Source organism: Canis lupus, chromosome 21, assembly GCF_003254725.2.
Source record: "Canis lupus dingo isolate Sandy chromosome 21, ASM325472v2, whole genome shotgun sequence".
Lineage (NCBI taxonomy): Eukaryota > Metazoa > Chordata > Mammalia > Carnivora > Canidae > Canis > Canis lupus.
In genome coordinates this window covers 28484459-28509892 of record NC_064263.1, presented here as the reverse complement: position 1 = coordinate 28509892, position 25434 = coordinate 28484459, and the positions used below count along the sequence as shown (strand labels likewise).

Here is a 25434-nt window from a genome sequence, read left to right as displayed (position 1 = left end):
ATGGTGCATTTTACTGCTGAGGAGAAGGCTGCTGTTATTAGCCTGTGGGCCAGGGTGAATGTGGAGTTGGTTGGAGGCGAGGTCCTGGGAAGGTAGGCACTGGAGGGGGGCAAAAAGGCAGAAAATATTCCTGAAAGGTGTTTGGTCAGGTTTCCTACATACTCTGACTTCCCATCTGGTCTGTGACTGTGATCATCCCATAGGCTCCTGGTTGTTTATCCATGGACCCAGAGGTTCTTTGACAATTTTGGCAATTTGTCCTCTGAGTCTGCAATAATGGGCAACCCCAAGGTCAAGGCCCATGGCAAGAAGGTGCTGACTTCCTTTGGAAATGCTATTAAACATATGGATGACCTCAAGGACACCTTTGCTGAGCTAAGTGAACTGCACTGTGACAAGCTGCATGTGGATCCGGAGAACTTCAAGGTGAGTTCTGGGCATGCCTGTGCTTTGTTCTTTCATCCTAGGTATTTGTACTGTGGATATGTTAGGAAAAACAGGTACCTAAATCTGATCCTATAAAGGCATTTTTTTTGGGATGTTGTATCCCAAGGAAGGGCTTGATTTTGGTAGTTAGGTTGGCCCAAAGGTCATAGGTAGGACTCAATAGGGTAATTACTATGACCAGCGAAGGTCACTGGCCATCTTACATTTCTGAAAAGATACATATGTGAAGAACACTGGCTAAAATGGAGTTAAATGGCTTTGGTCAGGAGAATACAATTAGAGGAAGGACATCTTAACTGATATTTTCTCTAAAAATGATGAATACATCTCTGCATGATTCTTAAATTTAAAACCAGGACTAAGCAAGACAAAATAAGAGCAATCTTTTCAATGAACGATTGTGACCCCCCCTCTTTATTAGTGATGAAATTCTCTTATATACGTGGCACAAGATTCTTTGTCATGTGAATGTCCAAACAATTTGAATGAATGTATTATCTAGGGACATAGATTATACATATTAAGGCCCCTTGCAGTGCTACATTCCTACTTTTAAAGAAGTCAGAGTCTCTAGAAAAGAGAAGCCATCCATGGCAATGTTCTGGGGTCAGAAGTTGGCAGGCCAAATGAGAGGATAGAACGTAATGGAGTGTACAGGGCTGGGGGTCATATTGATGCCAATGTCCAGCATATTAAACTTTTGTGGGAGCCCAGCATTGGAAGTTCCTCCATCTCTTATTAGGAAGAAAATAGATGCGGCCAGCTTGAGGCTTTCCGTTCACTAGGTACTATTTTCTTTTTACCTCTCCTCTCTCCCCAGCTTCTAGGCAACATGATATTGATTGTCTTGGCAACTCACTTCAGCAAGGAGTTTACTCCCCAAACACAGGCTGCGTGGCAGAAGCTGACAACTGCTGTGGCTAATGCTCTGGCACACAAGTACCACTAGGTGCTGGTCCAATTATGTCGGTATTGCCAGAGTCCATCTCCTGAAGACAGGCACAGTGCCTTGCCTAGATGATAAAAATAAAATAAAAATTGTGCTCTGTAATGAAAATCCTTGTCTTCTCTCTCTGTCTGTACCTTTTATGTTGATTCAGCTAAAAGAAAGCACTCCTACAGGAAAGGGGGTTACTGGAGATAAGGAGTTTGGGAGGATAGAGAAGAGACTCCTAAGATTCTGCAGGATAAGAGTGGGTTCAAGGGGCAGTTACTTCTAGGAAGAGAAAGTAGACTCTTGAGTTGAATAGTGTCTCTAGAATAAGGGAATGAATGGACATATTCTTGTGAAATTCAAGAAGATTGTTGAGAGTGAGTAGGGGCATGTTAAAACCCCAAGTAGGGGGCCTGTCTTGGCTGCTATTTGTATAATCTCAGAGCTTTTTGGTGCTGTATTTAGTTTCTATTTGATATAAGAAACATGTTACTGTATGTTGTCTGATTTAATTTAAATTAAAAAATACGGGCAGCCTGGGTGGCTCAGTGGTTTAGCACTGCCTTTGGCCCAGGGCGTAATCCTGGAGACCGGGGATCGAGTCCCGCATCGGGCTCCCTGCATGGAGCCTGCTTCTCCCTCTGCCTGTGTCTCTGCCTCTCTCTCTCTCTCTCTCTGTGTGTGTGTGTGTCTCTCATGAATAAATAAATAAAATCTTTAAAAAATAAAAATTAAAAAATAAAAATAAAAAATACAAGAAACACATTTTTATCATCTGTAATAGAATGAAGATGGGGCTTTCCAGAGACTCAGGCAAGGACCATGCTCTAAACTTTCCCAAGTGTCTTCAGTGGTATTAACGGAGGAACTATCCCTAAGGCATAGGAACTAACTGCCTTGGTTTGAGTCTGTACCTCATCTGCTATTTCTGTGACCTGGAACATATTTCCAATTCCATTAAGCTTTCAGTGGATATAAAAATTCATTTATGTGGGAAAATGACAAATTTAGGCATTAGCATGCCAGGTCTAAGTGATTTAATTTCTCTTAATTAGTTCAGTGCAAGGGTATAAAATTAAGGACATTGCTGCCCAGAAAAGCAGGAAAAGAGCTATTGTTATAAGCAAAGTACCAGTGAAATCTCTTGCACACAAGAGTAACATAATGAATAGGGAATTTTAGGGAAACTGATCCACATACAGGCAAGGCAGAGTCTAACTTGGATCTAGGCACAGGAATGTGTTGTGATAATAATTAGGGCAAAGGACTGAATTTCACAGAAGCAATGAAACTAAGAACCCCTCAAGTAAGGGACCATTATAGTCAAGATACTGCAGGGCTTGGAATGAAGTGCAGTAGAGAGCGGAGAAGCCACCAATGATAGCCAGGTTCCCTACCTGGTGAATGGAAAGAGAAAAGACTATTCTTAGGAAAGAAAATGCTGAGAAGTCTCTTGTCTGGGCAATTGATCACAGTCACTTTTGTGACCATCACCTCAAATTCTTGTACCCAAGTCCCTGGCATAGATGTGAAAAGCCAGGGCTTTGGGATTAGCAGAAAAAGATCAAATTATAGCCCCATCACCTTGAAAAGTTTGGTTAATGTTTTTCAGAATGAATTCCCTTGTTTGTAAAATGGAATAAAAATTCCTACCCCACAAATATGTTCTGAGGTTTTAAGGACATTGCTGTAAAGTGCTTTGCCCTTCATTACTGAGAAGGTTGTGGTAGCAGTTTATACGATTCACTATGATCTGTTCCTCTGTGCCTTGTTCCACTGTGTATTCTCAACATGACTGTTTTCTTTATGGGTTCCTGACCCACATATCTATTTATTTAATGTTCCATATTGGATTGCTTAAGAGTGCATCAAATACAGCATGTCCAAGACAATTCCAACTGTTTTCTAATCTATTTCTGCTAATTTAGCCCTCTTTCTGCCCTATCTAGGGACTAATGCATCACACATTGCTCAAGGCTGAAAACAGATGACATTTTTGCTCACCCTTCCAATTATAATATCATCTTAATTATTTGTTTCCCCTTTATCCTACCCCTTAAATCCATTTATATATGGAAACCCGAATAATATTTTAATTTTTTTTTATTTTTATTTATGATAGTCACAGAGAGAGAGAGAGGCCGAGACACAGGCAGAGGGAGAAGCAGGCTCCATGCACCGGGAGCCCGATGTGGGATTCGATCCCGGGTCTCCAGGATCGTGCCCTGGGCCAAAGGCAGGCGCCAAACTGCTGCGCCACCCAGGGATCCCCCGAATAATATTTTAAAAATACAAATGAGATCATGCCACCCACATCCTTAAAGTTTTTAATAGTTTTTTTTTTTTGTTTGTTTGTTTGTTTGTTTTTTGGCTTTAAGGTTGAAAACAGATAATCTGTAAAATGTCCTAAAGATCATTCATGGCTCCTCTGTACCTTCCAATCATTCATTCTTGTGATCTGAAATATAGTTACATTATCCTGCTTTTTTGCATATAAATCATATACATTTAATCATTGTCCCTGGTTACTTTTATTTAGAGGACAAGAGAGAATGGGCACCCCCACATGAGTGGCCATAGAGTATTGGGAGAGAAGGAGAGAGAATTCCAAGCAGGCTCCATACTCAGTGTGGAGTTTGTCATAAGGCTCAATTTTACAACCCTGAGATAATGACCTGAGCAAAAACCAAGAGATAGACACTTAAACGACTGAGTCATTCAGGCTTAATTGACATTATGTTGTAAAAAATACTCTGTATTTCTGCAAGTGAAATTGATTATTTTCATTATTGTGTAACATTTCATTCTTTTTCTATATCATGTTTTATCTATTTCACTGAGTGAGCGGGGGATCCCTGGGTGGCGCAGCGGTTTGGCGCCTGCCTTTGGCCCAGGGCGCGATCCTGGAGACCCGGGATCGAATCCCACATCGGGCTCCCGGTGCATGGAGCCTGCTTCTCCCTCTGCCTGTGTCTCTGCCTCTCTCTCTCTCTCTCTCTCTGTGACTATCATAAATTAAAAAAAAAATTATTTCACTGAGTGAGGAACATTTAAGTTGCTAGCAGTTTGAGATCCTCATGTATATTGATGTTACAGACTTTGGATTCACACAAGCATGCATTTCTGCATTTCTGGAAGAATAATTGCTAGCTCATAGGTTTTGCATATATTCTGCTTTAGTTGCTACTATCAAATATTTTCTAAAGCAGTTATGCCATTTTACAATGTCACCAGCAGAGACTGAGAGTTTGTTGAGATCTATATCCTTGCTAAATTTTGAAATTACCTACCTCTTTCATCTTCTTTATATTTTTTGCCTTCTGACTTCTATCCCATTCTATTCTCTTCCTTTCTGATACTCCCTCCCAACTTCATTCCTTCCTTCTAGTTGTGCTAAAGGGTATGTATCTGTAAGTCAATGCAGTATTATTTTGAATTCAGAAGAGATGAAAATTCCCTTTGAATCTTCATTTTTAGATTTAACTCTACTTTTTTCCCTAAGGACACACCCATGGGAATTTCTACAACTGCATGTTCCCAGAAACCCTATCAGACTTGATCTAGTTGAATGAGGTCAATCTTCATTGCAATTCCTCTGCATTTTTTCTTTAATAATATCACAGTTTTAAATAATCATGTTATAGGTTTCTGATATTTTCTTCTTTATCGTTCATTAAATTGTTTCCATTAAAATCCATGCTTCCTAGATCTATTTCAGTAGCTGGTAGAGAAACAATATTCATTAGTTTTCACTCTTTTAATTAACATTTATTTCAGTGACAGAATGAAAAGAAAGTTTTGCTACTAAAAGTATTTACCCAAAGAAGAAGAAAGCAAATTGAAAGTACAGCAAAGTATTTATTCATTCTAACTACTTATAACTATCTCTAGAGACCAAAAGAAGTACCACATAGAGTCAACTTGATAGCATTTCTGTTTACTAGGCCTTAGTTTTCTTATCTATGAAGTGAAATAACTGGAGGAGTTAAACAAGAGATATACTCCATTATATCAGACTACAGAATTTGCACAAAAATGAGAGTGGGAGTATACTTATGGAAGCCACTGCTGAAGGGGATGAGGTGAGGAGAGGAAACAGGGATTCTGAGTCAAGAAACATAACACCTAGAACGCCACTCTCAGGACAATTGAGGGGAACTGAGGAATTGGGTTGCAAACTAGATCATAGGGTATGGTATAAACCAATAAGATTCGGCTAAGCTCTGGGCCAATCTGCTTGCAGCAGCAGAGAGGGCAAGATCAGGGCTGGGCATAAAAGGAAGAACAGGGACAGCTGCTGCTTACATTTGCTTCTGAAACAACCGTGTTCACTAGCAACCACAAACAGACACCATGGTGCATCTGACTGCTGAAGAGAAGAGTCTTGTCTCCGGCCTGTGGGGCAAGGTGAATGTGGACGAAGTTGGCGGTGAGGCCCTGGGCAGGTTGGTATCCATGTGGCAAGGCAGGCTTTTGGAGAAAACATGAGAGCTGGGCAGATGGAGTTAACTCAGTCCCTTGGGTTCTGACGGGCACAGCCCTCTGTGCTGTTTTCACTCCTCAGGCTGCTGATTGTCTACCCCTGGACTCAGAGGTTCTTTGACTCCTTTGGGGACCTGTCCACTCCTGATGCTGTTATGAGCAATGCTAAAGTGAAGGCCCATGGCAAGAAGGTGCTGAACTCCTTTAGTGATGGCCTGAAAAACCTGGACAACCTCAAGGGCACCTTTGCTAAGCTCAGTGAGCTTCACTGTGACAAGCTGCACGTGGATCCCGAGAACTTCAAGGTGAGTCTAGGATATGTTCCATTTTTTTTTTCTTTTCACTTTCTAGTCTCTCACCTGATTCATTTACCTACCTGTTCTCCCTCCACCTTCCTTTGTACTTCAGCATATATCATCTTGAATACCTTTCAAAGTTTATGTAATTTCATACATTTCCTTTCTCACTGCCTTTTCTTTTTCATCAAGTTATTTATTTAACTTCTTGTCTTCTTCCCCTGACTAGTTTTTTTTCCCTACTCGATATGCAAATTATGCGTGTCTACTCTCATCTACTTCTCCACTCGGAAACATCTTTCTGTCTCTCCAAATGGGGATTGGAAGGGCACCTCAAGGAGTTGTCAATCTAGAGGCTACAAATCATTTCAAAATTAAAGGATAATTGGATTTTTATAGAGACAAGACTCAATGGAAAGGAAAGGAATTGAATATCTGAGAATAGTGAAGTAGGACACCCACAGGTGCTAAAAGACAGCCCAGCATCATACTAATTAATCAATTAACTATTAAATTATATATATATACATATATAATGAAAATATACAGTGTACATACGCATATATTTGCTCATTTATGCTGATGGAGAAAACCTGAAAATCAGTTTGGGCTGAAGTGTGGGGAAAAAAAAAATCATTGGCTCAGTTTCTCAGAAGCCGAGTTTGATTTCTCTCTTAATTGTGTATGCATGTCTCTCTATGTCTTCCCCACAGCTCCTGGGCAACGTGCTTGTGTGTGTGCTGGCTCACCACTTTGGCAAAGAATTCACCCCTCAGGTGCAGGCTGCCTATCAGAAGGTGGTGGCTGGTGTGGCCAATGCCCTGGCTCACAAGTACCATTGAGATCCTGGCCTGTTTCCTGGTGACCACTGGAAGACCCTGTCTCCCTAAATTCTTTCTTCTGAACTGGGGGAAATAATGTCCACCATCAAGGGTATGGCTTCTGCCTAATAAAGAACCTTCAGCTCAACTTTCTGATTCATTTCACTTATTTTATTTTATATTTTATTTTATTATTATTTTTTACTTTATTTGTCTAGGGGTGTGGGAAATACTTGAGAGTCTACAGATAGGAAGCACTTGTTTCTTATTCAAAGAGGTCAAGGGAGATGAGAAAAGGAAGTAGGGGCCTACATTGTCACTAGTGGAAAACACTTCTCCCTCCAAAACATAGGCACGGTCAAGAAGATTTTATATAGAGAATGCTGGCATTATAGGGGCTCTGTGGAAGACTTCCAACTTAAGGCACAGCCCTCAGGCTAATGCTTTTACTTATTTCCAACAATTAGTTAAAAAACAGGATGCTCGATTAGAGACATAATGAATGATCAAGATACTGTTCTGTTTCCTTTTTCCCTACTTCCCTTGCCTGCAGTGTAGCTAGTTTACCATACCATGCTCTATCCGTTGTTCCTGCTCTAAGGAAAAATCTCCCTCTTTTACTTGTCCCAACATGGCATAAATAATTCCTCCTCCCACTCTCCCATTTCAGTCAAACTGCATCTCTGCTTATCCCTTGTGATGCCTTTGCACACTGGCCTCATTGTGCTTTCCAATATTGGCTATGAAAATCATTCCAAACCCTTCCCCTCTCCCTATTTTCCACATTTCTTCTTGTCTGTCACACTCACACTCTTTGCTGAATAAACATTTCTGTCTATTTTGGACACTACCATGTGACTACTGTGCCTTGCTAAGTTCCTTCATAGGTAGGAATTGAATATTTATTAAATAAAGTAGTCCATGAATAAATAAATGAATGAATGATTATTCCCTATCTTAGGACTGTTGGAAGTAGAGGACAATCTGAACAAGGAACCATTGCAGAGAATCCTTTGGTGTTGATGCCCTAGTATACAATGAGGAAGCACAGAGGAAAGGAAAACACTGCTCAGACATTTACTTTCTGTTCAGAGCCTACTGGACATTTGGCCTTATGAACTAATGCTTTATGTATTTGTAAAAAGGGCATAGACTGAAGCCAAGACTCTATCCCTAGAGAGGCACAGTTTCAAAGTTAACTTGGGAAATCAACACCACGACCTACTTATCATGTCAACAAAAGCTAATTCTGGATGAGGATCTGAGCCAAACAGAGGAAATATTTGTGTAGTGATTATAGACTGAGACATTAAATGTTCTGTAACAATTAGCACATAGTTCAGTAAACTTATGACTAGATTGGCTGTATTGCTTTTCATACTGAAATATGACTTTAAAAAAGTGTATGTACATCATTTCTGTGAGTTCTGCTCCTTTGGAGTATTTTTACTTTATTTAATTTTATTAACTTGAATTACAGTTTTGAAAGGATGCTAAATTGATGTAACCCAGAGATTGTGTGTCTTGGAAAGAAGAGTGAAAACTAACTGTGCCTAACCCAGGAAAATATGGAATATTTTGTAGAAATGCCTTAATGAACAGAATTTGAAACTGAACACTGCTATATGTACAAGTGTTCCAATTGAGTACCATTTCTGAAACAAATAATATTACATATCTTTGGATGACTGTCATGAATCACTTGATCCTCATTCTCTTAATTATACTCAGACTAGGTCCATCCTAAATTCAAAACATCAAGAAGTTTGCAAACTTGACAAACTGGAGAAAAGAAAAAAAAACCTTTCTGTCTCTTGGGAGCTCAGGGTGTTTGTGCATATGTGTATGTACACATGCACATGTGTGTATGTGTGTGCGTGTGTGTGCACATTCATGTGTGTATGTGTATGTTTAGTGCTCAATGGGGCTGGAATCGAAATAAAGCAGACATCTTTTGGTACCCCCTATTTGAAGGGTAGAAGTAATGGTAAAGATGGCAGTGACTCTAGAAGTTTCTAGAATCTTTGAATGTTGATCGGGATGTGACCACGAGGCTCAGAGCATAATCACATTTATCAGTTTATTCTTTTTGTCTGATATGTCTGAACTTTTGATGTCTTATTAACAACTTGAAGCCTTGGCCCTGCAGGGTAAGGGTAAGAAAAGAAGTCTGTCGCCCTCTTCAGTCTTGCTAAGTAGCAAAGGCGAGAGAGAACAGCAAGTCCTGTCCTGAAGCCAGGAACAAGGTGGCTGCAGAGTTGCCAGTATAAAAAAAAGTGGTTCATAGATCATTCATGGCAAAGAAGGCTGAGGGAAGAGGATAAAAGACAATTTAGGGGAAATATTTGTGAGTACAGAAAATGTTAGAGGAAGTCTGAGCAGATGCTGATTTCTGTCAAGGTGGCAAAGCTATAGTTTAGCCTTGACAATTTGGCTTTTTACAGTAAAGTATAAACATATTCATTACTGTTATTTAGTAAGGCCTGTGAACTTCTCATGACAGAGAGCTTTTGCAAAAGACATGTCCAAACGTCCCAAGAAAGACTTCCCTTCACACACTTATACCCAAACTCTGAAATCAGGGGTGTGAAATAGAGTCTTGAAAATAGTGGTAAACGTGGTAAAGCTAATGGAGTTTTAAATTTAGTAAAATGAAACTCAAAACTTACAGATCAAACAAAACGTGTGTGTGCATCCGTGTGTGTGTGTGTGTGTGTGTGTGTGTGTGTGTTTGGTTTCTAAATATCTAAAATATTTGAAGGCTCCCTTTTCCTGGAAGTCAACACATGAAATCTTGCCCCAGGAATAGACAGATAGTCAGAACTTCTTTGCTTATGGGTTTTAGAGAAGAATAAATATAAATAGAAAATGCTAGAATTGTATCTCTTTTACTCCCATCATCTTTTATGGGCATGTAATTCTGACCTAACCTCCAGATTACCAGAGAAGAACCAAGACTTTCCTCTCTGTCTGAGAAAGATCAGAGAGAGGTTGTTCACAAGTACTTGATGGGATTTGGGATGAGTAAAAGGGGAGAGAGATCCTTACTCATGTAGCAGTGATGGAGAAAGTAGTTTAGGGAATGGAACAATGGAAGTGGAGATTTTGTGAGTTTATTTGAAACAACTAGAAATAGAGAAGTCCTTTTCTTATGGTTCACCCTGTAGTTGAGGTTTTGGAGTGTTAGACGTGAAAGGATGAAAAATATATGTTAAGTATTTGTAGCCAGTGATGACAACAGAGAGAGAAAGATGGTTCTAGACATCAAGGTACCTTAATCAAAAGAAGATTCTAACGCAGGAGAAACATGGTAAGTAAAAAAATGCACAGCCATTTCTTTGCTTATAGGAAAGGGGAATTTAGGAGCAGGCTAGGAGGCAAGAGGTACACAGATGATGGGAAGTTGGAAAAAGAACCAGCAGGGCCGTCCAAGAACACCAACATCCTAAGCTGAGCTTAGAAATGCTCACTGCTTTTTTTTTTTTTTTTATGGTATCTTTTGATAGTAAGGAGCAGAAATCTCCACTTCAGTTTCTTTGCCTAAGAAGTTAGTTATCAGAATGTATTACTTGGAGGAGAGAAGGATAAGGGGAGGGAAATTGGAAAAGCTATAGAGATAGGGGAAAACATGATAATAAAGGAAGATTTTAAAATATTATTTATATATTCCTGAAAGACACACAGAGAGAGACAGAGACATAGGCAGAAGAAGAAGTAGACTCCCTCAGGGAGCCTGATGCCAGACTTGATCCCAGGATCCTGGGAACACACCCTGAGCCAAAGGCAGATGCTCAACTACTGAGCCACCCAGGTGTCCCTAAAAAAAGATTTAAACAAAAAAATATGTGGACGAAATGAGATTATAAGTGGTGAATTTGAATAAAAGAAATGGTTATACACACAGCATTCTTAGTGGTCTAGGGGGATGATTATCTAAGCCAAAGCCATAGTGCCCTGTCACTTTCCTGCCACTCATTTCAAGTCACAAAGAAGCTTCTCTCTTCTCCCATTCACTTTTCCACATCAGTCCAGGAAGAAATCATTTTTATGTCCCTGGTTAATTAAAGACATTATTTTTCTCACTGCTACTAACCATTTTGTTTTTTAACTGATTTTTCAGTTAGTTTTATTCCTTACTACAGAGAGATAACTCTATGTTTTCATCTGTGGATGCTCAAAACCTAATAGAGTAATTATTACACAGGAGACTTCTGATTTATACGTATTTTCAATTTCCAATCATCATTTACTTGGTTACATGACTAAAGTATGAGAAAAATGAATGAATGAATGAATGAATGAATGAATGAATGAACTAAGCATCTTTCTAGGAGGATTTAATCCAAACCAAGAGAAGGAAGATACACGTAGGACTGTGGCAGAGGTCCCATCCACACTGTCCATGTAATTAGATTCTGAAGACACAGGGGGAGATCCATCCATACGCTTTTAAGTTGAACCACAGTGGATGGATGCCTTCTATTTACTGGACCTGGGATTCTTCATTTGTATAACAAGAAAATTGGGGAGGCACTCTCTAAGAAGTTACCAGGTTATGGTTCTCAAAAGTGTAACAGTACACTTGCCAAAGAATGATTTTAGTAGCAATTTGTATTGCTGAGATGGGCCTGAAGATGGGAGGGTCTGAAGTCAGACTCACAAGCCAGTTTCAGAATTGCCAAGGATAGGCTTCACCCTGCGTGACCACACCCAGGCCTGGGCCAATCTCATAACAGCAAGGATGCAAGATCAGGGCTGGGCATAAAAGGAAGAACAGGGACAGCTGCTGCTTACATTTGCTTCTGAAACAACCGTGTTCACTAGCAACCACAAACAGACACCATGGTGCATCTGACTGCTGAAGAGAAGAGTCTTGTCTCCGGCCTGTGGGGCAAGGTGAATGTGGACGAAGTTGGCGGTGAGGCCCTGGGCAGGTTGGTATCCATGTGGCAAGGCAGGCTTTTGGAGAAAACATGAGAGCTGGGCAGATGGAGTTAACTCAGTCCCTTGGGTTCTGACGGGCACAGCCCTCTGTGCTGTTTTCACTCCTCAGGCTGCTGATTGTCTACCCCTGGACTCAGAGGTTCTTTGACTCCTTTGGGGACCTGTCCACTCCTGATGCTGTTATGAGCAATGCTAAAGTGAAGGCCCATGGCAAGAAGGTGCTGAACTCCTTTAGTGATGGCCTGAAAAACCTGGACAACCTCAAGGGCACCTTTGCTAAGCTCAGTGAGCTTCACTGTGACAAGCTGCACGTGGATCCCGAGAACTTCAAGGTGAGTCTAGGATATGTTCCATTTCTTTTTCTTTTCACTTTCTAGTCTCTCACCTGATTCATTTACCTACCTGTTCTCCCTCCACCTTCCTTTGTACTTCAGCATATATCATCTTGAATACCTTTCAAAGTTTATGTAATTTCATACATTTCCTTTCTCACGGCCTTTTCTTTTTCATTAAGTTGTTTTTTTTTTTCATCAAGTTGTTTATTTAACTTCTTGTCTTCTTCCCCTGACTAGTTTTTTTCCCTACTCGATATGCAAATTATGCGTGTCTATTCTCATCTTCTACTTCTCCACTCGGAAACATCTTTCTGTCTCTCCAAATGGGGATTGGAAGGGCACCTCAAGGAGTTGTCAATCTAGAGGCTACAAATCATTTCAAAATTAAAGGATAATTGGATGTTTATAGAGACAAGACTCAATGAAAAGGAAAGGAATTGAATATCTGAGAATAGTGAAGTAGGACAGCCGCAGGTGCTAAAAGACAGCCCAGCATCATACTAATTAATTAATTAACTATTAAATTATATATATATACATATACAATGAAAATATACAGTGTACATACACATATATTTGCTCATTTATGCTGATGGAGAAAACCTGAATATCAGTTTGGGCTGGAGTGTGGGGAAAAAAAAAAAAAGATCATTGGCTCAGTTTCTCAGAAGCCGAGCTTGATTTCTCTCTGAATCATTTATGCGTGTCTCTCTATGTCTTCCCCACAGCTCCTGGGCAACGTGCTTGTGTGTGTGCTGGCTCACCACTTTGGCAAAGAATTCACCCCTCAGGTGCAGGCTGCCTATCAGAAGGTGGTGGCTGGTGTGGCCAATGCCCTGGCTCACAAGTACCATTGAGATCCTGGCCTGTTTCCTGGTGACCACTGGAAGACCCTGTCTCCCTAAATTCTTTCTTCTGAACTGGGGGAAATAATGTCCACCATCAAGGGTATGGCTTCTGCCTAATAAAGAACCTTCAGCTCAACTTTCTGATTCATTCCACTTATTTTATTTTATATTTTATTTTATTATTATTTTTTACTTTATTTGTCTAGGGGTGTGGGAAATACTTGAGAGTCTACAGATAGGAAGCACTTGTTTCTTATTCAAAGAGGTCAAGGGAGATGAGAAAAGGAAGTAGGGGCCTACATTGTCACTAGTGGAAAACACTTCTCCCTCCAAAACATAGGCACGGTCAAGAAGATTTTACATAAAGAATGCTGACATTACAGGGCTCTGTGGAAGACTTCCAACCTAAGGCACAGCCCTCAGGCTAATGCTTTTACTTATTTCCAATAATTAGTAAAAAATAGGGTGCTCGATTAGAGACATAATGAATGATCAAGATACTGTTCTGTTTCCTTTTTCCCTACTTCCCTTGCCTGCGGTGTAGCCTACCATGCCATACTCCATCAGGGAACCAGTTCCAGCTCTAAGAGACAACTATTCATCTATGGGTCCTCAAAACTTAATAGAGTAATTATTACACAAGAGACTTCTGATTTATACATAATTATTTTTCCAATCATCATTTATTTGGTTACATGACTAAAGTATGAGAAAAATGAATGAATGAATGAATGAATGAATGGGCTTTAAGTATCTTTCTAGGAGGTTTTAATCCAAACCAAGAGAAGGAAGATACACGTAGGACTGTGGCAGAGGTCCCATCCACACTGTCCATGTAATTAGATTCTGAAGACACAGGGGGAGATCCATCCATACGCTTTTAAGTTGAACCACAGTGGATGGATGCCTTCTATTTACTGGACCTGGGATTCTTCATTTGTATAACAAGAAAATTGGGGAGGCACTCTCTAAGAAGTTACCAGGTTATGGTTCTCAAAAGTGTAACAGTACACTTGCCAAAGAATGATTTTAGTAGCAATTTGTATTGCTGAGATGGGCCTGAAGATGGGAGGGTCTGAAGTCAGACTCACAAGCCAGTTTCAGAATTGCCAAGGATAGGCTTCACCCTGCGTGACCACACCCAGGCCTGGGCCAATCTCATAACAGCAAGGATGCAAGATCAGGGCTGGGCATAAAAGGAAGAACAGGGACAGCTGCTGCTTACATTTGCTTCTGAAACAACCGTGTTCACTAGCAACCACAAACAGACACCATGGTGCATCTGACTGCTGAAGAGAAGAGTCTTATCTCCAGCATGTGGGGCAAGGTGAATGTGGATGAAGTTGGCGGTGAGGCCCTGGGCAGGTTGGTATCCATGTGGCAAGGCAGGCTTTTGGAGAAAGCATGAGAGCTGGGCAGATGGAGTTAACTCAGTCCCCTGGGTTCTGACAGGCACTGACTCCTGTGCCCTCTGTGCTATTTTCACCCCTCAGGCTGCTGATTGTCTACCCCTGGACTCAGAGGTTCTTTGACTCCTTTGGGGACCTGTCCACTCCTGATGCTGTTATGAGCAATGCTAAAGTGAAGGCCCATGGCAAGAAGGTGCTGAACTCCTTTAGTGATGGCCTGAAAAACCTGGACAACCTCAAGGGCACCTTTGCTAAGCTCAGTGAGCTTCACTGTGACAAGCTGCACGTGGATCCCGAGAACTTCAAGGTGAGTCTGTGGGACCCTCAACATTCTCTTTGATCTTCCTTTTTAAGACCCAACTCATGATGTCCGTAAAGGGTATGGGCATCAGGATGTTGTTCAGAGTGTAAAGGAAGTGTTCTAGTTGCATAAGTATGGACTCCTCAGCACTGTTTTACTTATTTTATCCACTTGGCTCATTAATTGTTTCCTCTTGTCCTTTTTTTTGTTCTCTGCAATGGTTTTTCTTTATTGTTTTAATTAAACTTTTGAGTGTTTAAAAAGTGCTTTTAATCCATTCAAAAACATTTTTTTTTCTGATCCTTTTTTCCTTATCTCTTTTTTGAAAGCAAGGAAGATAAAATCTTATTGCTTCTTTGCCTAGTTGGAAAGAATAACCAAGAAAATTTAAGATTTGGGTTAAAACAGAAGGAAAGAACCATTTCTCAATGTAAAATGAGGGTGATATTGTTGGAGTCATATGGATTGTAACATCTTAATAATCAGCTATCTTTCTGCTTATATTCTAATGACACTGTTTGGGTCTGTGGATGGGTTGGAATACTCTGAGTCTTAGCTAGGTCCCTCTGCTAATCATCCACATGCCTCTTGTCTTCCCCACAGCTGCTGGGCAACGTGTTGGTGTGTGTGCTGGCCCGCCACTTTGGCAGGGAATTCACCCCATTGGCTCAGGCTGCCTACCAGAAGGTGGTGGCTGGTGTGGCCAATGCCCTGGCCCACAAATACCACTGAGTTCTCTTTCTTGCTTTCAAGGCAAAGTCATTTGGTCCCCGGACCCCAACACTTGAACATGGGGAAATTGCGAAGTCCTTTGAGCATCTGGTTCCTGACTAATAAAGAACATTTATTTTCTATGTACTGGTGTATTTAAATTACTTCTGTGACTGTCACTGGAATTGTTACATCACATGAGAAGTCAAGTCATGTAAGACATAAAGAATGAGGGGCTAGTTCAGATCTTGGGAAAATATATCCGTATTTTGGACTCCATGAATGGAGAGGTTATAAATAGCTAACTATGTGGCAAACTGACCCTGCTGCCTATTTTTACTTTCCCTTAGGAAAGGATTCAACTAGAGACTTGCTTTGGGGGTTAGGCTTTTCCTATGCTTTATTTAAATCAAGCATTTTATTTAGGCTTACTTAAATTTCCTCACTCTCCCCAGTTCAAAAACTCACTTTAATACGCAAAATTCTTCTGCCTAAAGGCATCAGTGCTCCCCTAAGATTTTCCTTTGTGTGTTGTTGACAGTTACTTGTCCTCCCCAAGTTTCTTATTCTGGTTCTCTCCATCCTCTTACAACATATACTAGCATGAAAGTTTCAAAGTAGGGGAGGGAGTTTTACTATCTCTTCCCTTGCTTCTTTCTAGGTCTGCATTGGAAGAAAGGAACTGAGAATGTTTTGATAAATATAAGACTAAGACAAATGTGAAAAGGAGATTTTCTGGCTTGATATTCACTACTGTCTTGCAATCCTCCTATGGGCTTCCACTGAATGGAATCCCATCTTCTCAGGATGTTTTAGCGTCCATAGCCAAGAAGTGATTGGAAGCCAGCTCCCACCTCCTTCTCTCTTTGATGCCTCTGATGCCTTCTCTGGCTTTCTAGTTATTAGCACAGTGTTGCCATCATCAATACACCCTTATTTCATTTCCTCAGTTAATGGCTATTTTATGTGGAAGGCAGATTTTGGAAATAAAATGACTTTGAAGACATTCACTTTGAAGTGACTTGTCCCAACCCACATTCTAATTCTGAATAAAGTTAGGAAGACTATGAAAGTAATACCATTAATAAGTAAAATATTTGATTAATTAAATTAATATAAAACCAATCTTCATGCAAACACAGAATAAAGATGAATACAAGGTGTCATTATAAATACACAAATGAGAATTCCCTAAACCTTCAGCATCAGAAGGGAGTCAAAAGTGTGCCTTGGTGACAACTTTGGTCATCTGCTGAAAGGGACCTCACATTTGATATTGACCTGAATGTTAGGACTTTGCATGCAGACAGAGCATAGTAGAGCAGATGTCCCATAGATCTGGATAACATGAGATTTGGTATTGACATAAATGCCCATCTCTGACAAAACTTGGCACTACCTGGCTGCTGTTCTTCTCCTAATATTAGTTGGAGAAGGATGAAAGAGAGGGACAGAGTACATAGCATGTGTATGTCATACACAGAGAATACTATTCTTGTTTGAAAGTGACTTAGACTCATGGAAAGGATTCTCTCACTTTAATAGCCATCAAACAGTAGAAAACAATTTCAATTATTCACATCATAAAATGGATAAGGGCCAGAGTTGCTCCAAAATTACTCTTGCTTTTGCATCTTGCTTTATAAAGATAGTGATTTTTCTTCCAGGACTGATTTTTTATTTTCTGATTGTTTGTCTCAGGATGCTATTAAAATGAACATTCCCTAGCTCTTAAAATGAAATGAAAAAGGAGATTCTAATATAGATGTGAGGGACTAATGTTAGAGTTGAACAAGACCTGAGATTTTGTCACAACTAATCTACTTGAAGGGGAATTGGCTAATTGAGAACACATAATATTTCTATCTATGTCAAAGAGAACACCTTGATAATGGTTCAGTACATCCAGTAGGCCTTGATGCTAAAAATGACTGGGTTCATTAGGGGTACAAAGAAAATGGACACTTTGCTTGTGATGATGTGGATAAGGGAGAGGGAATGCTTTGCAAACTTGTGAATGATAGAAGAGCCCAGCACAAGGACATAAAGTAAAAGGGAAGTAAGAATGTGAGACACACGCTGGACTGAGAGTTGCCTCCTGTAGGAGACAATGGCCATTGCAGATCTGAGAATCAGAACATAAGAAGGCACTATTAAAAGGAAGTCTGGGCCCATGGCAAGCAAGATGAAAAACAAAGTATAGAAACTGTTGATCCATGAGCCAGAGCAGGGGAGTTGGATCATATCCTGGTGTAGATAGCAGGAGTGAGAAAGGATACTGTCATGACAATAAGAGAAACCAAAGAGGTACAGGCCATGAAAGATGGTGAAATATGCACTCTGAATCCACAAAACAATCCTCACTACTTGGGAGCTGATAAGCACTGAGGGATATCTCAGAGGGTCAGCAATGGCCACAGAGCAATCATATGCCATGGCTAAAAGCATGATTGACTCCATGAAAGAAAGATATGAACAACTTAGGGATGGAAAATATAGTCATATAAATGATACAAAATTTATCCATAGCTTTCCCAGTACTGTGGATAATACTGGAACACAGAGACCCAGGTCAATTCCTGCCAGCATAACCAGAAAATAGTACATGGATTAGTTCAGGGATAAGTCTATGTGGACGATGGGAATGATAGTGGCTTTGCCCAGCACTGCTGCCTAGTACACCTAGACAACAGAGATGGAGACTCAGCAGTGGGGCCCATATTCCATCCTAGAAAACCTGTCAGTGTGAATTTGGAAAGTCTAACAATGGAAGACCAGGCAAGATTTCAGGGATTACCTGACAGTAGAATTATAAAATATGATTTCTATATTTTTATTTTTTTAAAGGTTTTTTATTTATTCATGAGAGACACAGTAAGAGACAGAGGCATAGGCAGAGGGAGAAGTCTCCCTGCAGCGAACCTGATGCGGGACTCAATCCCAAGACCCCGGGATCATGACATGAGCTGAAGGCAGATGTTCAACCACTGAGCCACCCAGGCATCCCACTATATCTTTATTTTCAAAAAAAATTGATGCCAGGTGATAATTTACAGAGTGAGTTGACTCTTAATATCTCTTCCTAAATCCCTGAGGTCTCATGCTGAGATAGAAATATTGAGCCCTAGGGAATTTTTGAGCCTTATTTTTAAGGACCTGCATAACATCAAGGCAGCAATGTTAATAGTTGTAAAGTCCAAAAGAAAGTTAAATTGTTACATTCATCTGGAATTGACAAGCTATGGAAATACCTGTCATTTGCATTCCAAAGTTTTGAGAACTAGGAGGTCAAATCAGAGATAAAAAATAACTGAAGAGAGATAGAGGTTTGGAAACAGTCCAGTTGAAATAAAACAAAACAAAAACAAATACACAGAGACATCAATAATCAATATAAAAATTCAAGTTAGTTGACTAAGGATAGATCATCTGATGACCTTCTTTATAGTTTATTGTTGCTGAGTATTGTGATAGTAATAGAAGTAAGAGAAAGTAAGAGCATGGAAGCAATGCTACTGATATATTCAAATGGAAGTCTACACTCCCAGAGTGCCTAGAAGCATTTTTTTTCCAATGGATTCATGGGCCTTTCATAACTTCTTAAGTTGTGAAATGACACTCATGCAAAGATTTTGTCTGTCTTCTTCAGACATTGGACTTTGGATGAACTATCTTTTCTGATGGGGACCCCACGAAGTCATGCATCCAGATATAATTCAGTGTGCAAAGAAGCAAAGGAGACATTTATTGAAGAGAATTTGGAAGCCAAGGAGTATTCTGGAATAAAGAAGAAAACTCAAACAACTGAGGTTGGAGAAAAGGCAGGGATAGATAGGACTCTATCCTAAGTGTTCTCAGATAAAGGATAACTACTTATTTCTTTGCTAAGGGAATTGATGGAATTGCTAGTAGTTTCATCTGGCCTGCTCACAATTTGTTTCTTCTTTGTCTTCACTTTCTTCTACTTTTCTCATATAAGATAATCAATTAAAAAAACACACAATTGCATGCCTAACTGTGAGTCTTTAACAATTCTTGCATGTGCATCACAGAAGTAATCTGGTGACTCACTACTCTTTTTTTGATTCATTTTTATTCAACAAGCACTTATAGGGTCTCTATATGTTAAATTTAAAACTCTGTCTTATGTCCTAGATACAGAATAATAATAGTATGTTTGCCTTGAAAAAAAGTAGAAGTAAGAAGAGAGCACAAATGAAAAGATATTTCATGCTCATGGATTGGAAAAAAAAAATACTGTTAAAATTCCCAAACTACCCAAAGCAATCTACACATTTACTGCAATCCCTATCAAAAAACCACCAGTATTTTTCACAGAACTAGAACAAATAATTTTAACATTTGTATGGAACCACAGAAGACCCCAAATAGTCAAAGCAATTTTGAAAAAGAACAACAAAGCTAGATGTAAAACAACCCCAGGTTTCAAGATATACATGAAACTGTAGTCATCAAAACAGTGTGTTACTGGCACAAAAGTAAACACATAGATCAATGGAACAGAAGAGAGAGTCCAGAAATAAACAAACATACAAACAAACAAACAAACAAACAAACACACAAACCCATGATTAAATGGTCATTTAATCTTCAAAAAAAAGAGACAAGAATATGCAATGGGAAAAGAGAGCCTACAAAATGAGAGAAGATATTTGCAAATGACATATCTGAGGGGTTAGTATCCAAAATACAGAAAGAACATACACAGCTCAAGACCAAACACCCAAATAATCCAAATAAAAAATAGAAGACATGAACAGACATTTCTTCAAAGTAGACATACAGATGGCTAACATATGCATGATCAATATCACTCATCATCAGGAAAGTGCATAGTAATATATCACCTCACACCACTTCAAAATGGCTAATACAGAAAGCACAAGAAACAAGTGTTAATAAGGGTATGGAGAAATAGGAACCCTAATGCGCTGTTAGTGGGAATGCTGACTGGCACGCCCAATGTGAAAAACAGTATGGAGGTTCTTCAAAAAATTAAAAATAGAAATACCACCTGATCCAATAATTCCCCTACTTGGTATTTACCCAATGAATTAAAAAAAAAACTAATTCAAAAAGATATATACACCTCTATATTTAATGCAGCATTATTTACAATAGCCAAACTATGGTAGCAACCCAAGTGTCCACTTGGTTGATGAATGGATAAAGAAGAAGTGATATGCATATATGATAGAATATTAATAAGCCATAAAAATGAAATCTTACTATTTATAGTAACATGGATGAACTAGAAGATATAATGCTAAAATAAATCAGTTATCAGAAAAAGAAAAATACCATGTGATTTGATTCATACGTGAAATTTAAAATATAAAAAACAAAGAAAGAAAAGCAAAAAGAAAAAAAAAACAGACATTTAACTATAGAAAACAAACTGGTGATTACCAGAGGGGAGGAGCATGAGGAGGTAGGGATGAAACAGGTAATGGAGATTAAGAGTACACTTACTGTATAGAGCACCATGTAATCTATAGAATTGTTGAATCACTGATGTATAACTGAAACTAATATAACACTACATTAATTACACTGGAATTTAAAAAATAGAATGTATAAGCAATTTAGTCCAAGATGCTTCCTCTTCTTTCAGTATATTAAATTAGCTTTATCATTCTCTTCTCAGATGCATGGGGCGATAAATATTTCTACACAAAGTTATGATGCACCCCTTAGTCTCCTTGGCCAAAGTGAATCATTAATGTCAATTTTTAGTCCTTGTAATAACTCAAGTGTTATTTCTGAATGAAATCAGAAGGCACCAAAAAGATTAAGAAATACCACAAGGAAGTTCATGGAGGAATTATTAAAAAGGAGAAAAAGAGCTATAGTTAGCTTTGCTTTATTGGTAAGGAAGTGAAATGAGTAAGAACACCAAGTTTCTCAATCTCTAGTAAGCCCTGAGCTGGGGAGTTTCTACATGATGTGAAGAGCACATGAGCAAAGTAGAACTTAGGTCTTGGCAGGTGCTGCTCCCCTCCCCTCTCAGCTCCCTGTCTGCCTGCTTAGTTGGATGGTAGGGCTAGGCTTTAAACTTCACCATAATGTCAGCTTTTGCACCTAAACCAAGGCTAGCCATGAAACCGAGGGAGAAAATTAAAAGTAATTAAAAAATACATTAAAAAAAAGAAGTTATAAAGGGAGATACAGGACAATTCTGAAGGAATTCTGGATGTTAGTTTTATTGTTTATCTACCAGAAATAGACTCAGATAATAGAAGAGTTAGGATATCACTTTGTACATTAGACCCAGCTGTGGTAAAAGAATGATCTGCCTGTCTGCAGGGAAGAAATTTCCTACCTTACTGAGATGATTTATAGCCTCCTCCAAAGTTTAATCAAGTATTTCTTGGAGATGCCCTTGAGAGTAAATGCCTTTGTATTGCTTTCATTTTGAGCCTAATGGGGCCACATTGCTTCCCACAACTGTTTTTCTTATTGAATTTCCAGTCAAATATGAGCTAGAATATGTGTTCTTGCTATTGTTGTTGTAGAATGTAGCCATGAGCAATGTAACCTTGGGAGAACTTGGTTTCTTCAGTGGAAAACTAAATTGTTCAATATCACATGCTAAAGATGAATATATGCATACCTTATGACCCCAAATTTCCAGAGATCCAAGTGAGTGTGTGTATGCAAAATTTCTACAAGAATCTTCAGAGTAAGGTTCTTCATGAGTCACAAGCTACAAAGAACCCAAATGCCCATCAACAATGGTATTGATAGATTTATTTGTGATAGATACATAAAGTGGAATACTATGAACCACTCTCTAGTTACATCAACAATATGAATGCAATTCACAAATATTAGGTTGCATAGGTAAGTCAGACTTTAAGAAAATGATATAATTCAATACATATACATTTTAAATTGAATATGTATTGAATATACATATTCATTTTATGAATATGAATCAGTCATGATAGGTAAAAAGAGACAAATCAGGGCACCGAGTAACTTTAAGGCTAATGATAGAGAGGTAACCCCTGCACCATGCATGTTCTTTTACTCCTAGACACTAACCCATACTACTTCTCCTTGCTGTTTCATCACTGTTGCTATTTTTATCAACATAAAAGGCATTTTTGGTGTTGGATATTACTTTCTACAGTATGTATTTTTCTGATCCTTTATCCCTCTGAAACTTTTTACTGTGACCTTAATTTGTGTTTCCATAGATACGCATTAAAAGTGGTATAACAGATATCACATGAGATATTACTCACAATTTACAATCTACAATCTCTGTGATTCTGGGATTTCTCAATTTCTGTTTTTAAATTTAGAGCCTGGATCCTGTTACTGGTACATAATGTAGTCTCAAAAACAAAATAAAATAAAATAAAAATAATTTTTAAAAAAGGAAAATGGTAAAGAAGATGAGGGATTAAATAAACAAACAATTTCTATGGCACCAGTACTTTTCCTGAGTATTTTGTCACATTTTAGAACAATGTGTCTTTCCAGATAGTTACCAGTTCCATTCTGAGAGACATGCCTGGCTCATTACCTGATTTGAAAGGCCATAAATCCCAAAACACTCAAAAATGCCTACCTCTGGTGTTTCAGGTAATGAGCCTTTACCACTTCTGGGACCTTCTAGAAATTCAAGGATCTAGAAATGTAAGCAATTAAAATTTTACATCTACTACAAGTTCAGAATATAACAATGTTCAATATACACAGAAATTTGCTTTACATAAATAAAAAGTGATCTGTTCTCACAGAATGCAACAACCTGTTGTCAAAAGCCACAATAAGGGGAGTCTCCCAGCACTGCATCTATCAGAGCAGAGGCTGTTGGACAGGGTAAGAGGCCATGTTCATCACCCATAGCTTCTCATAAGCTCTACAGGGAAGTCTAGCCATTTGTACTCCACCATCTTTTTGTTCCCCAGCAACAAGGCATCCTAGTAATAACATCCTGGTGAGGTGCTTTGAGTAACTCTCTTCCCTGAGATACAGTGGCTACATTCCCCCTGCTACCCCATCTGGCTTAGGTTAAAATTTCACTGAGTGAGTTGATTTTTGCTCCTTGGAAAACTGACTATTCTGAGATATGGCCAGCATTACTCTCTGAACTAGATTTTGCTCTTATCCCCATCTCTGTGGCAACAGAAGGGCTAACAGGCAAGATATGTACCTAGGGATGCCCTGGAGGCCCTTTCAGCCCTTGGAGATATGGGTTTCCACTGATTATGAAGGAGTCTTGAGCAGTCATTTGGGATTAGCCTAGTTCTTGTCTTGTCTATAATATCCTTCTTTCCTATGCTCTGGGGACACAGTAACCAGTCATCGGGGCCTCGACTCTACTCTCAGCAAAGTAGTGCTCTCTTAGTAATAAAGCAGGAACAATTAGAGGAACTAATATACTTCTTATGTTCTCTTCCTATAGAGGAGAGTGGAATGGAAATTAATGCCACTTTTTCATTATTAATAACATTTCTGTCAAGCGTGTAAAAGTGATCATGGGAATATAAACTTCTATGATTATATCTTAATTCTAGATATAACTATATATGTATATAATGCCCACTGGTTTTCTATGTCTTTTTCTGAAGATCTGAGGCAATTAATATGACTATATATATGTGTGTATATATATAGTCATAGTATATATGCTATATGAATATATATTAATATATATGTATATGTATATGTATGTATATGTATGTATATGTATGTGTGTGTGTGTGTGTATATATATATTGCTGACCAAGCTATTATCTCCACCAAGTGAAACTAAAAACCTAAAACACATCTAATTAGGTCTGATCTCCTATAGTACAGTAATCAAGCTATTCTTCTTCACCAACTATTCTTCTATACTGAAAGAATAAGAGCAGTAATGAAGAGGGTGATTCCGATGGCCAGGTTGAAGCCACCCAAATGCCTTCGAGAGCAGCAGGAGATTACTAATGTATATTCTGGTTGTCCATTTCTTAGAAAGACACTGCAAATTTCTTTATCTTGAAATAGAAGGGGGTGAATTAGCTTATTCTGTATTTTTTAGGGGACGTTTAAAAATATATGTAACATTTTAAATGCTTACCCTCAAAAATTTAACTCCCTATTTTAGAACGATTAAAGAGAGATTTGCTTCCCGTTTTCATGTTTCTGCTTGGATTTCATCTTTCACTCAGTGACTGTTATCCTATTATGTCTGATTTTTATCTCAGTTGTCTTATATTACCTTAAAAATAGAAAAAGTATTAAAAAGGATAAATTTCCTTAATGGTGATCACTTAGGCCATAGTGCAATCAAAAAAAGGCAATTCCTGATGGAAACTTCTCAGATACTCACATGACCACAATTAAACAAATGTACCATGTAATATAACTTTTATCATGGTTCTAATACTATGGTATCATTTTAAAATACTTAAGATGGGAGTATTATTTAGAAATTTCTAATATAATGTAATAAGCAAAACACATAGTAAGAAAAGATACACAAATAATATATAATAAAGAGCAATATTACAAAATTAATAAAAGTAGCTAATCCTGTAATCTGGGATTTTAAACCTACACTGAGATTATGGTAAACACTAGTCCTTTGGACTAGTGTTACAGAAGGTTCTTATCTCTTCAGCCATGCCAAGTCTCTGAAGGGCTGGGCCTCACTTAAAATTTCACAGTTGTAAAGCAAATCTGCTTTATACATCCTTGAAGATGGGAAAATTCAATGGGCTTCTTCAGGCCCTGCTGGTATCCATATGTGACCCTTAGATGGACTACCTGGCAAAGAGTGAGATCTTTCAATTTATTGGACATAGCAGGTTGTGTGTGGGTGTCATTAAATAATGATACGAAAGAAAGAAAGAAAAGAAGAAAGAAGAAAGAGAGAAAGAAAGAAAG

At 38.8% G+C, this 25434-nt stretch overlaps 4 protein-coding genes across 6 annotated transcripts; all 4 read left to right on the top strand.

Moving 5' to 3' along the window:
- LOC112667501 (hemoglobin subunit epsilon-2) lies at positions 1-1396 on the top strand. Its single transcript, XM_025459227.2, has 3 exons — positions 1-92; positions 204-426; positions 1268-1396. Exons 1-3 carry the CDS (start codon positions 1-3, stop codon positions 1394-1396), a joined length of 444 nt encoding a protein of 147 aa, XP_025315012.1.
- Positions 1397-5611: 4215 nt separating this feature from the next.
- LOC112667499 (hemoglobin subunit beta) lies at positions 5612-7128 on the top strand. 2 transcript variants are annotated; one of them, XM_025459225.3, is made up of 3 exons: positions 5612-5826; positions 5946-6168; positions 6873-7128. In XM_025459225.3, the coding sequence occupies exons 1-3, from the start codon at positions 5735-5737 to the stop codon at positions 6999-7001; spliced, it is 444 nt and encodes a 147-aa protein (XP_025315010.1). In that variant the 5' UTR covers positions 5612-5734; the 3' UTR covers positions 7002-7128. The 2 variants fall into 2 exon arrangements, with proteins under 2 accessions (XP_025315010.1, XP_048954603.1); XM_049098646.1 differs by having other exon boundaries at positions 5612-5830.
- A 4609-nt stretch (positions 7129-11737) lies between these two features.
- On the top strand, positions 11738-13243 carry LOC112667498 (hemoglobin subunit beta). Of its 2 annotated transcripts, none has more exons than XM_025459224.3 (3): positions 11738-11914; positions 12034-12256; positions 12988-13243. In XM_025459224.3, exons 1-3 carry the CDS (start codon positions 11823-11825, stop codon positions 13114-13116), a joined length of 444 nt encoding a protein of 147 aa, XP_025315009.1. In that variant the 5' UTR covers positions 11738-11822; the 3' UTR covers positions 13117-13243. The 2 variants fall into 2 exon arrangements, with proteins under 2 accessions (XP_025315009.1, XP_048954604.1); XM_049098647.1 differs by having other exon boundaries at positions 11749-11918.
- Positions 13244-14315: 1072 nt separating this feature from the next.
- LOC112667500 (hemoglobin subunit beta-like) lies at positions 14316-15675 on the top strand. Its single transcript, XM_025459226.3, has 3 exons — positions 14316-14472; positions 14601-14823; positions 15421-15675. The coding sequence occupies exons 1-3, from the start codon at positions 14381-14383 to the stop codon at positions 15547-15549; spliced, it is 444 nt and encodes a 147-aa protein (XP_025315011.2). The 5' UTR covers positions 14316-14380; the 3' UTR covers positions 15550-15675.
- The last annotated feature ends 9759 nt before the right edge of the window (positions 15676-25434 follow it).